Raw genomic sequence first — 13,879 nt, 5'->3', positions numbered from 1 at the left:
CAGCAGTCTGTAACACAAGCCACTTATCAGCAGTCTGTAACACAAGCCACTTATCAGCAGTCTGTAACACAAGCCACCTATCAGCAGTCTGTAACACAAGCAATCTACTGTATCAGCAATCTGTCTGTCATTTAATTTGACCTCTCGTCGGAGACCAAATTTGACATCACGTAGTTTGACACTACTGTCTTTCAAGACGTGCTCTATAAGTACCTTCTCCGTCATGTTCCATTAGGGTTTAAAAGATTACAACTGATTCTACAAATACAGTCAGAGTTGAATTTAGCAAATAGTGCTTTTCACTGGCAGACACAAAGCTTGTATGGATTTAAGAAAAAGGCATTACAGAAAACATCATGCTGGGGAAAGCATCTTTATAAAACATTCTAGGGAACAAACCTTTCATCTGTCACATCCCACACGTGAAGGAAAGAAAAATGACAGCACTTTGAAACAATTTTTTTACGGATCCCGTCCCGATGACATTTGAGAACTCTTTCTTTATTTGCTCATAAAAAATTGAGACACACACGTCCTAGCGTAGTAGTGTTTTAATAACAATGTCAAGTGAAAGATAATAAAACTTAAATCAGTCGCATTGCATGGCATAAATAGACACAGTAGAAAACAAAACAAATGCTTTTAGGTAGCTAAACTACAGTATACAAGCTGCGTGAAAGATTTGACCAGAAAGTCCAAATGACAATAAACCTTTTGTAGGAATAAAATGACAAAGTTCCACACAAGCCTATGAACACGTCAAACAAGTCAAACAAGTCAAAATGAGTCACTGAAAAGCACTGTGACCTGCGATGCAACTTCCTTGTTCCATTGTTGTGGTTAATGGTCATGCAGGAAAATAGCACATTTCAACCCACATTGTAATTGTGAAGACAATGCTTTACTGTGAACATTGAGGGCTGGTTTCCTGGTCACAGATTAAGAACAGTCCTGGTCTAAAAACCATGTTCAATGGAGATTCTCTATTAAACGGGCATCTCAGGCCAGAATTACTGTAGTCTATTATTAATTCCCATAATGCATTGGGTATTCATGTTTAGAACTGCCACAGTCTTACAATATTACGTTTTTTCTTGAATTGTATGGCATATTAAAACGTGTGTTGTTACAAGTAGCATTTTTCCTTCATGATGGCCAAAGTAAAATTGTTACTGTAAAATTTCTACTGTATACTATTAATATGATGCGGTACGAACACTGTTAAGGTTAAACTGTTAAATCAACACATTCTAAACATCACAACTAAAAAGCCACCAAAAATTTCACTGCAAACACAGTCACATATGTGAGCAAATCGTTGACGGTTATTGATAATAGCGAATATATTTCACCAGAGAACATTTCCAAGTGTTTGGTGAAAACATATCACGTTACTCAGGGACAGTTTGTTCAAATGAATGAGTTGTCATCTTTAGCTGATGTTGTGATCTGCACCCTTAAATAACTACACATCACCGTTCATACGTCGGGTTAAGGTGCCTTTAAGTGTCTTACTCCAGGTAAACATAGCCTATATGCAACATACTGCCATTGTTATATTCAACCAATATCGATGTCTTCCATGACTTCAGATAAATTACAACTATAAATAAAAAATTATATAAAAAAATTAATAAATAATAATGCAATATAGTTACATTAAACACAATTTTTTTTTATATGTAAATACAGATTAAGCTATTTCTGAAAAACCCATTTAGAGTGAAGACAGACAGGTGACTAACCCTAACCCATGAACCATTTAGAAGGGAATGTGTGGTCCAATAACCTTTTACTCAAATTACACAGACACAAACACAATGGAGAACACACAGAGGAGATGGATTTAGTTCTTAACTTTGAAAATATTTCCTTGTATGTTTTTTGGAGGTTATTTTTCTTGTCCTATGACACAAATAGGTTAGTGTGGAAAAGAGAAGCATGATGAAAAAGAGCTTAAACCCATAATAGTAGAATTTGAAAGTCACACCAAACCATATAAAGCATGAAAAGGCATATCTTTATACACTGAGTGTACAAAACATTAAGGACACCTGGTCTTTCATTACATAGACTGACCAGGTGAACCCAGGTGAAAGCTATGATCCCTTATTGAGGTCACTTGTTAAATCCACTTAAAATCAGTGTAGATGAAGGGGAGGGGACAGGTTGAAGAAGGATTTTTAAGCCTTGAGACAATTGAGGAATGGATTGTGTATGTGTGCCATTGAAAGGGTGAATGGGCAAGACAAAAGATTTAAGTGCCTTTGAACGGGGTATGGTAGTAGGTGCCAGGTGTACCGGTTTGTGTCAGGAACTGCAACGCTGCTGGGTTTTTCCACGCTCAACAGTTTCCCGTGCATATCAAGAATGGTCCACCACTCAAAGGACATCCAGCCAACTTGACACAACTGTGGGAAGCATTGGAGTCAACATGGGCCAGCATCCCTGTGGAATGCTTTTGACACCTTCTAGAGTCCACACCCTCAACGAATTGAGACTGTTCTGAGGGCAAAAGGGGGTGCAACTCAATATTAGAAAGGTGTTCTTAATATTTTGTACACTCAGTGTAAATGTACTGTCTGGACCAATACCCTGCCTAGCTGTAGTTTTGCATGTCTGGAAGAAAAAAAGAAGGTGATCTTTCCAAAATTTTCACAGTTTTGGTCGCTTGGTGAATTACAGTATTGAGAAAGACAAGAAGTGTATAGTCATGAGACGGTGCACTTTACTGTCTGTCATGTGTTGACAACTCAATATTAGTAAAGTGTCCTTAATGTTTCGTTCACTCAGTGTATAGTTACCATTACATGTCATATGGCTTATAATAGGTAAATTGCCATTGGTAAGAGACTATCAGAGAATTTATATCATGCAAATGATTTTGTTATATGAGGGCATTAGGTCAGGGCTACTTCAAGTAAGATGTTCTCCAAGATTACTCCTCAAAATGATTGTCACATGTCCTACGAAACCCCAAATAGATCTTATTACAGAAACAATGTGGTCAAGTTTTCCCAGGGCACCCCAAAATAATCCTCCTTTGGTTTCCATAGCTATGGTACGTGTTTCAGGTGCTCTACACACCTTTATGAAGGGGTGGCAAAAAAAAAAAAACTAAATTGATAACCTTTTACCTAGGCTAAAACATCCATCCCTCCTATTCAGGAAATGAAAAGAATGACTGGGATTCAGAATGATGGACACAACGTCTAGATGCAGAAAATCTGGAATCTCCTAATTCAACCCCTCACCCCTGCTGAGGATTCAGTCTGACTGGGAGAAATGGAGTGAGGGGATTAATTCTGTATACAAGGAGCTAATCTCCCCTCAGGCACTCTGACGGTAAGCCTCTCCCCCACAAATCCTCTTAGAGCAGCAATCAGCAGTTGAAACAATAACAAAGCCTTTTCCCCGCCCCCATTTCGGTAAAAAGCTGAGGGATGGGGCTGCAGAAATGTAACCACACTTAAATTCATAGATATGGATACAAGGACCAATGATAGGAAAATGATAGTTTTAACCATGTTGAGGATATATATAATAGTGTTTGTTTATATTTACTGTTTACAAACAGTGGAGTAAAACAAGCATATATTTTGAGTTCTGATGGGCTACGACAGTTGAACTAAGCTCATGAGGCATTTAAAAGTTATATTCTTCACGAATCAATGGGTCCAAAAATGGATGTAGTAACTGCAGATTGCCCCTTTACAGGATTCTGTTATAAATAACCTTTTGATTGTGTAACAGTCAGTGGTTTACATTAAACCCACATTTCCCTGGTGCTTGGCAAGAGCAAAGTAGTAGTGTAGCTGAGAGAGCTTTCACATTTTTTTAAAAATGTAACCTTTATTTAACTAGGCAAGTCAGTTAAGAAACAATTTCTTATTTACAATGATGGCCTAGGAACAGTTGGGTTAACTGTCTTGTTCAGGGGCATAATAACAGATTTTTACCTTGTCAGCTCGGGATTCGATCTAGCAACCTTTCGGTTACTGGTCCAACACTCTAACCACTAGGCTACCTGCCGTCCCTATACATCCACACACATACAGACATACAGTAGCTTACATACAGTAATGCTGGGGCTAATGCTAATTGCTACAGATGTATAGTGCAGTACTGCTGGGGCTAATGCTAATTGGTATGGATGTAAAGTGCAGTACTGCTCAGGCTAATGCTAATTGCTATGGATGTATAGTGCAGTACTGCTGGGGCTAATGCTAATTGCTATAGATGTATAGTGCAGTACTGCTGGGGCTAATGCTAATTGCTATGGATGTATAGTGCAGTACTGCTGGGGGTAATGCTAATTGCTATGGATGTAGAGTGCAGTACTGCTGCGGCTAATGCTAATTGCTATGGATGTCTAGTGCAGTACTGCTGCGGCTAATGCTAATTGCTATGGATGTATAGTGCAGCACTGCTGGGGCTAATGCTAATTGCTATGGATGTATAGTGCAGTACTGCTGGGGGTAATGCTAATTGCTATGGTTGTCTAGTGCAGTACTGCTGCGGCTAATGCTAATTGCTATGGATGTATAGTGGTTAAAAAGTAAAGGTGTGCTGTAGTTGAGGGTGCAAGGTCTGTAAAAACATAATATGTCTAACAGTGCAGTCCAAATCCGGAAAATGGGGCCAGTTTGAGAGGCATTGGTTACACATCCCTTACCATTTTTAAAAAGGTGCGCGTGCACACACACACACACACACACACACACACACACACACACACACACACACACACACACACACACACACACACACACACACACACACACACACACACACACACACACACACACACACACACACACAAACATTGTCAATAAATACGTTTACCAGTTATTGCTAATCCTGACGAACTTCACATTTTTGTATCTAAACGACCCCCGTTTTCAGTGTACTAACTTAACAATTTGTGTTCACTGGATTTTTACGTATACGTTAGCATGCGTCTCATTTCGTCAAGAGACCCGCTTAGTTTGTCACCCTCGCTTTCATAATAATAACAAGATTAGTGGTCTCCACAAGTGTCCCCTTAAAGGACTATCCTATGATCTGAGTAGGGAGAGAAACGCACAGCCGGAAATAGCACCCAAATCCCATGGGAGTGGATGAGAGAACAGGCGGGTGGTGACTGGTGTTGCTTCATGTCTTGTTCCTGGTGAACATGCGCTCGCTCCGCAGCGTCAGGTGCTGGAGCTGGAACTGCAGCACCTCTGTGTCGGCCGGAGGCTGCTTGACACTCATTTTGTCCAGGTTGAGGTAGTCCAGGGACTTGGACTGGGCCCTCTTCCCCTTGAGAAGGCAGAGGGGCAGGGGGCCGTGGTGCAGGGCCCTCCCTGGGCCACCCTCCCCCTGGGACAGGGGCCTGAGGTAGGGGTCACCTGAGCTGGGCATGCGCCTCCGCCGGCGCCCGTTGACCACGGGGATGTCGTATGGCTGGTAGTAGCGGTTTTTGGCTTTGTAGATGCGCGACGCCCGGTGGGTGCCCAGGTCCATGGGTTTGGGGACAGAACTGGGCAAGGCCTCTGATGCTGTTGACGTTGTGGTGGTCGGTGTGGTGATAAGGGTCTTCTCTGGGTTGGGAGACCACTTGTGGGCTAGTTTTAGCAGCTCCTCGCCGGTGGTGAAGCCGACTAGGTAGTTGGAGTCCATGTGGAGGATCTGGAAGCCTGAAACAGTACTTTTGATGGGGGAGCAGGGGGTGCTGGCACAGCGGGGCCTGTCCCCCGTATCGGGTTTCAGCATGGCTTTGACCTCTGCAGCAGCAGGTAGAACAGAGATGGGTGTCCTGGACACGCCACTGACATCCATTTCCATCTTTACCGACATGACCTGACGAGAGAAATAAATAAATATGAAAGAGAGAGACAGACAGAGACAGAGACGTGGATGAAGAGAGCAAAAACAAAATAATAACTACAAAAGTCATCCTCTTTTGTAAAATATATAATTCATCATTCAAATATTTCAAACCATTCTCAGAGACATGGTCCACACAGTGACACTTTGTAACTGATTTTTTTAATCAAAATGTATTCAAGGAATTAATTGTTAGTCATTGGCCATGGTGGCAATAGTTTCATCCTTCAGAACACTGTAATAACACTTTGACCTTCCTTTGACCTTGTGGAATTCTCCCAGATGTGAATTAGTCTGACAAATCACATACTGTAGGTCTTTCCATTCATTAACATTTAGAGGAGATCCCATCCACATCTCTAAACGATCATACCTTTAAAAGGTGATGACGGAGGCCATCACCTAAAGCTAGCACTAAACCAATGTGTAGCAGCCCAGCCCTACTAGCTTAAAATTAACATATGGTCATGTGATATTGGTTGAGAGAACAGGATATTGAAATCAGCAGCAGAGCGAATGAAAAAAAAATACATTTCAGTCCATGAGATGAAAACAAAACCTGGAGCAACATTAGTATCCAGATATGGGTCCTAGTGAGCTAAATATCTGGAGCAATATTAGTATCCAGACATCAAAAACAGAAACAGATAACAAACGTCTGGAAAGCATTAGACTTCAATAGCTTGTGTTGAGTTCTGTCCAGGAATGTAGGAAGGGCACGACAAACATATTTAACAAATTACTTGGTGAGGAAAACAATGCTTAATGTAGCCTAATGTTCTAAAACGAATATGTACAAACACTTGCAGTGAAAATCTGCAGTGCTATCCATCGTCCTTTACATCATTTGTAATATTCATTTTCTTGCATGTGTAATTTCACTTATGCATATTAGATATCATTGGGAAGAGTATGTGCTTGATATTGATCATTTGGAGGCAGGCAGAACTACAATATAATTACAGTGCAGGACAGGTACACGCGTTTACAATGCATTGGTGTGATTGCACATTGTGTTTTGGTGCTTGCTTGCACATTGAAATGACATGTAGCTTCGCACATAGTAGAACCATCACACTAACACCACAGTTTATTTGACACATCTCTCAAGGTGTGCAAGCAACATCCAGATAACAGTAAGTGACCTACTCATTAATGCCACTGTACCTCCCAATGTAATAACCATGTAAATACATGTTTCTAGGGACACTTCAGTTTATATTAAGTGATAATGCCCGAGAAGCCGGTGTTTGGAGGATATATTGGCACGGTGTTGTTAGGCCCGAGACAAAGTCAAGGTAGCACGAGGGCCGGCAAACCGTGCCAATATATCATCCAAACACCGGCTTCCAGTTGAGGTATATATCCCAATATATAGAACCATGCATGCAACTGTGGGTGTTCACACTCCAGGCCTATTCCAAAATAAATTTAACATAATTGTGAACTAAGTTAATTTCTCATCCCCTTAACACCATTGTGACATTTATGTCTAGGGAAAAAAGATAAGCATTTGATAGGCCTTTAGGCTCGTCTGTTTACACACAGTAGATTTTTTTAATGGTAATGACAGGCTATTTATAATATCACTAATGCACAGCTTGTGGTGGTTGATGCGCCTCATTCAATCAGTTGAAAGGAGGCCCATCCTAAAAAAAAACTAGCCAAATAATACTATTGCGTCATGCTTGGCATCTTCATTTTGCTTTCAAATGAGGCCCATGCCCATCCCTGTATGAATTATGGAATTCTACGTTCAAGGCTGTTTAAATGTCAGCGGATAGCAAACTGTAATTTATGTTGGCGTCGCAAATTATATAGACATTATTGCAACGTAAATGTTTCCAAGTCATAAATAGATGTCCGTCTGCGCATCCCGTCTCACACACCTGTCATCTGAAATCGTTCATCTGAAATCCATACACGCTCTCATAGAACATAGGCTACGAAAGGGATTCGGAATAATACATTTTTTAATGATAATTTGACGCAGTATTATGAATAAAATACGTTAATTTAAGCTTTAATATAATTATACAGATATATTAAAACAGCTTTCCCACAACAAAACCATTCGACAGGCCGGTTTTATCCTGTTTTTCCCTGCTGGCAGGCTGGGAGGAAAATATTAGGCAAGAAAGACCACCATTGAACAAAATCAACATGGAGAGATAACATCGAGTTCGTTTTCAACCGTATGCACGGACAAAAAAAAGCAATCTGCAAAAGCAATCGTAACATGAATAGTAATAAAACTGGTGTTATTCTTTCCGGGTAGAGAGAATTCTGTTGTCCACCATTACAATATAGTGCCATTATATTTGACTATTCGGTTGATTAAATGTAGTCTATTGAAACAAAATTTTTAAATGTAGGTGTTTAATTCGAATAATACATCTCCAAACATGCTAGAACGATATAACAAGGGAAACAAACCTGTTCAACAGCAAAGCCACCCGACGTTCACGCCTCTTCTTATTTGAGCCAAATCGGAGAGGAAGAGGCAACACGAGAGGGTTTACTCCGCCCAAAATCTCTCCACGTTCAGCAAATAATTAATTATTAAGCAAGTGAAGAGTTTTTGTATGGGAGACATTTAGTGTCGAATTTATTCAATATAAAAAAAATGCATTTCTATTTTGATACGTGAGGCTTATTTGATCTAATAGAAGTTTCGTAATGCTTAGGCTGTTATGAGTGTACTGAGAGTGATGCACGTGACCAGTGGTGACATATCATTCAGGGCAGGTTGGGGCGGAGCCGCACATTTTCAGCAAAATAAAATAAATATATTTTTTGGGGCTTGCCCATTTTACATGTTATTTTGGCATTAATACGTGTCACATACCAGTTTTCAAACAATGTAAAAAAATAATTAAAAAAAGATATAATTGAGTTAATAAAGCCACATGCAAACAGGTGTTTCAGCCTAGCTCAGAGCATTCTGTGGTGGTGGGGCAAGCCAGCAGAAAATAGGAGCATTGAGCTGTGATTGGCTCAGTGTTCTGTCACTCATGGGGACACTACATCACAGGTCAAGTCTAAATCCTTTGTAAGGGTAGACATCAAACATTTAAGCCCTTTGGGTCCTGCCATAGAGGAAGGCTCAAGGTCATTGGCCACAGATAAAATGACATCAAATCATGGTATATGTACATTAGCATTGATTGGACTGATCATGTGAAAAATATTAGCTAGCAGTCATCAGGAATCAAGTCAACAATCTGCTAGCAAACCCTTTATAATCCTTGTCATATGAAGAGAAATAATGAAGAAAAATTATAGATAAAACGTATCGGTGCTCATCGGCCATTGGACATAAACATTACACAACAAGTTGGAAATCGCAAATTCAAGGAATCAGTGGCTAACTGTAAGCATTGCAAAGCAACCACTAGCCTGCTATTCAGTGGAGTGGCTGTGTGGATTTTTCAAAGTTTCCACTATAAATCCAGAGAATGCCAGACTTTGTTGACAAAGTTTGATGACAACATTTGCCCACAAAGGACTGCCGTGCCACCTTCCTGTTTAAGTGAGCACAGCACAAGATGAGTCCAAAAATGTCTTGTAACATTATGCCGCTGCATAAATTATGTAATATGCAAGGGTGATATGTACAGTGGGGCAAAAAAGTATTTAGTCAGCCACCAATTGTGCAAGTTCTCCCACTTAAAAAGATGAGAGGCCTGTAATTTTCATCATAGGTACACTTCAACTATGACAGACAAAATGAGAAAAGAAAATCACATTGTAGGATTTTTAATGAATTTATTTGCAAATTATGGTGGAAAATAAGTATTTGGTCAATAACAAAAGTTTATCTCAATACTTTGTTATATACCCTTTGTTGGCAATGACAGAGGTCAAATGTTTTCTGTAAGTCTTCACAAGGTTTTCACACATTGTTGCTGGTATTTTGGCCCATTCCTCCATGCAGATCTCCTCTAGAGCAGTGATGTTTTGGGGCTGTTGCTGGGCAACACGGACTTTCAACTCCCTCCAAAGATTTTCTATGGGGTTGAGATCTGGAGACTGGCTAGGCCACTCCAGGACCTTGAAATGCTTCTTACGAAGCCACTCCTTCGTTGCCTGGGCAGTGTGTTTGGGATCATTGTCATGCTGAAAGACCCAGCCACGTTTCATCTTCAATGCCCTTGCTGATGGAAGGAGGTTTTCACTCAAAATCTCACGATACATGGCCCCATTCATTCTTTCCTTTACACGGATTAGTCGTCCTGGTCCCTTTGCAGAAAAACAGCCCCAAAGCATGATGTTTCCACCCCCATGCTTCACAGTAGGTATGGCATTCTTTGTCCTCGAAACACGACGAGTTGAGTTTTTAACCAAAAAGTTATATTTTGGTTTCATCTGACCATATGACATTCTCCCAATCTTCTTCTGGATCATCCAAGTGCTCTCTAGCAAACTTCAGACGGGCCTGGACATGTACTGGCTTAAGCAGGGGGACATGTCTGGCACTGCAGGATTTGAGTCCCTGGCGGCGTAGTGTGTTACTGATGGTAGGCTTTGTTACTTTGGTCCCAGCTCTCTGCAGGTCATTCACTAGGTCCCCCCGTGTGGTTCTGGAAATTTTGCTCACCGTTCTTGTGATCATTTTGACCCCACGGGGTGAGATCTTGCATGGAGCCCCAGATCAAGGGAGATTATCAGTGGTCTTGTATGTCTTCCATTTCCTAATAATTCTTCTAAGTCTTCCCAGCCTGGTGCAGGTCTACAATTTTGTTTCTGGTGTCCTTTGACAGCTCTTTGGTCTTCGCCATAGTGGAGTTTGGAGTGTGACTGTTTGAGGTTGTGGACAGGTGTCTTTTATACTGATAACAAGTTCAAACAGGTGCCATTAATACAGGTAACGAGTGGAGGACAGAGGAGCCTCTTAAAGAAGAAGTTACAGGTCTGTGAGAGCCAGAAATCTTGCTTGTTTGTAGGTGACCAAATACTTATTTTCCACCATAATTTGCAAATAAATTCATTAAAAATCCTACAATGTAATTTTCTGGATTTTTTTCTTCTCATTTGTCTGTCATAGTTGAAGTGTACCTATGATGAAAATTACAGGCCTCTCTCATCTTTTTAAGTGGGAGAACTTGCACAATTGGTGGCTGACTAAATACTTTTTTGCCCCACTGTATCTCTCAACACAGTCATACACATGATGTATAATCCTGTAATATAATTCTGGCCCGCGATGGCAAAAATATATTCTAATGTGGCCCTCCATGGAAAATATAGACAATGTATAGACAATGGCTGGGGGTCCCAGAGAAGAGGTTAAAAAAACAACTGGTGTTGTAGATTCCCAGAAACTGCAGAGGTCTCTTCTGCTCCTGGAAAGTGTAGAGAGAGTCAGTCATATTTCCATAAAATGAAGGAAAAAAAGCCTGTAATTATTTAGTGAATTCAATAAATAAATTACTCTGGAGGAAGATATGGCTGAGAAACATCAGGCATAGAGACATCAGTCTGCAGAAGTCCTTTGAGGACCTAAAGAAAAGGGGGTTATGCTGTGTGCGAGGAGCACTTTGAAGAGTGTTTTATTCTGATTCTGGTACAGCTACTATCTTTGTCAACCCAAATACATTTCAAGTCATATGATACACGGAAGAACACTGTCCTCCGAGGCAGTACCTACCAGAATAAATAGCAGGAATCCACCCTCTCAATCTGCAACAGATGCACGGCATAGTAGAAAAATAAGTAAGCCAACTACAAAGTTCGTAGCAATTAAAGATGCATCATTATTGTTTAATATCAATACAACAGGTTTAAAGTCTTGAATTGTCTATTTTTGAAGGAGAAGACCGGGAAGCAGATGGAGTTTTAGGTAAGAAAGACAGAGAGAACAAGAGGGTGAAGGAGAGTGTAGACCCAGCTCCAGCAGAGGAAGCAGCAGATGTCGGAGTTTTAGGTGAGAAAGACAGAGATAACAAGAGGGTGAAGGAGAGTGTAGACCCAGCTCCAGCAGATGGTCTGCAGGAGGTGGCTGTCAGATGACAGAGGTGGCAGAAGGAGGCGTCCTCACAAGCAAACGGGAAGCTTAGGTGTCAAAGGAAGCATCATGTAGCACAGGTGTCATACAGGAGACCATCATCCATTTGAAGGAGGTATATAGTATAATAATAATACACTCACAGTAATTGTTTGCACACAAATTGAAACAAAAACATCAAAGTTAATCTCATATTGATTTTTTATAGAACATAGTTCCTGGAAAAGAAGCTGTCAAATTCACACCAAAAAAGATTCCTATTGATTGCAAAAAAGCATATGTTGAATTCTAATAGACAACATTAGGATTGATTATACAATTATATGTTGATTTCATCATCATCCATCTATCCTCTTTATAATTTGTAGACCAAAACAAGATCCAATGTTGGAGGCCATGGAGTCCCTACCTCCACATCTAAAGGACTTCTTCAAACTACAGGGTTGGAGGCCATGGAGACACTACCTCCACATCTAAATGACTTCTTCAAACGACAGGGTTGGAGGCCATGGAGTCCCTACCTCCACATCTAAAGGACTTCTTCAAACGACAGGGTTGGAGGCCATGGAGACACTACCTCCACATCTAAAGGACTTCTTCAAACGACAGGGTTGGAGGCCATGGAGTCCCTACCTCCACATCTAAAGGACTTCTTCAAACGACAGGGTTGGAGGCCATGGAGTCCCTACCTCCACATCTAAAGGACTTCTTTAAACTACAGGGTTGGAGGCCATGGAGACACTACCTCCACATCTAAAGGACTTCTTCAAACTACAGGGTTGGAGGCCATGGAGTCCCTACCTCCACATCTAAAGGACTTCTTTAAACGACAGAGTTGGAGGCCATGGAGTCCCTACCTCCACATCTAAAGGACTTCTTTAAACGACAGGGTTGGAGGCCATGGAGTCCCTACCTCCACATCTAAAGGACTTCTTCAAACTACAGAGTTGGAGGCCATGGAGTCCCTACCTCCACATCTAAAGAACTTCTTTAAACGACAGGGTTGGAGGCCATGGAGTCCCTACCTCCACATCTAAAGGACTTCTTCAAACTACAGAGTTGGAGACCATGGAGACACTACCTCCACATCTAAAGGACTTCTTCAAACTACAGGGTTGGAGGCCATAGAGACACTACCTCCACATCTAAAGGACTTCTTAAAACTACAGGGTTGGAGGCGATGGAGTCCCTACCTCCACATCTAAAGGACTTCTTTAAACGACAGGGTTGGAGGCCATGGAGTCCCTACCTCCACATCTAAAGGACTTCTTCAAACTACAGGGTTGGAGGCCATGGAGTCCCTACCTCCACATCTAAAGGACTTCTTCAAACTACAGGGTTGGAGGCCATGGAGTCCCTACCTCCACATCTAAAGGACTTCTTCAAACTACAGAGTTGGAGGCCATGGAGTCCCTACCTCCACATCTAAAGGACTTCTTCAAACTACAGAGTAGTGTGCAGAGAAATAAGAGAGGGCGGAGGTTCTCCATGGAGATAAAACAACTTGGAATACAGATGTACCACAACAGTCCTTCCACTATCAGATTTCTGCAGAAAAAATGTATCCTACCATCTAAGTAAGAATAAATATTGCATTTTGCTCTTACAAGAGGATTAATTTATTGGACTGCATGTTTTCAAAAATGATCTAAAATATGGGATTATTTTATTTTGAAGCCCGGATTTCTTGACTCTTTCATGGAAAAGATGGAACTGGTCAGAAATATGGCCACGGCAGAAAGAGAAGCCACTCCTGCATTGTCCTGTTGGAAGGTGAACCTTCACCCCAGTCTGAGGTCCTTAGCGCTCTGGAACAGGTTTTCATCAAGGATCTCTCTGTACTTTGCTCCATTCATCTTTCCCTCAACCCTGACTAGTCTCCCAGTCCCTACCGCTGAAAAACATCCCCACAGCATGATGCTCACAACCACTATGCTTCACCGTAGGGATGGTGCCAGGTTTCCTGCAGACGTAACGCTTGGCATTCAGGCCAAATAGTTC

At 41.2% G+C, this 13,879-nt stretch overlaps 1 protein-coding gene across 1 annotated transcript; it reads right to left on the bottom strand.

The window, feature by feature from the left end:
- Positions 1-536: 536 nt before the first annotated feature.
- macir (macrophage immunometabolism regulator) lies at positions 537-8,584 on the bottom strand. The gene is made up of 2 exons (XM_055875520.1): positions 8,308-8,584; positions 537-5,844 (listed from the first exon to the last, which is right to left on the bottom strand). The coding sequence occupies exon 2, from the start codon at positions 5,839-5,841 to the stop codon at positions 5,155-5,157; it is 687 nt and encodes a 228-aa protein (XP_055731495.1). The 5' UTR covers positions 5,842-5,844; positions 8,308-8,584; the 3' UTR covers positions 537-5,154.
- Between the last annotated feature and the right edge of the window lie 5,295 nt (positions 8,585-13,879).

Source organism: Salvelinus fontinalis, chromosome 21 (genome assembly GCF_029448725.1).
Source record: "Salvelinus fontinalis isolate EN_2023a chromosome 21, ASM2944872v1, whole genome shotgun sequence".
Lineage (NCBI taxonomy): Eukaryota > Metazoa > Chordata > Actinopteri > Salmoniformes > Salmonidae > Salvelinus > Salvelinus fontinalis.
The sequence above is the reverse complement of the archived record's forward strand: the minus strand, read 5'-3'. Positions and strand labels throughout refer to the sequence as shown.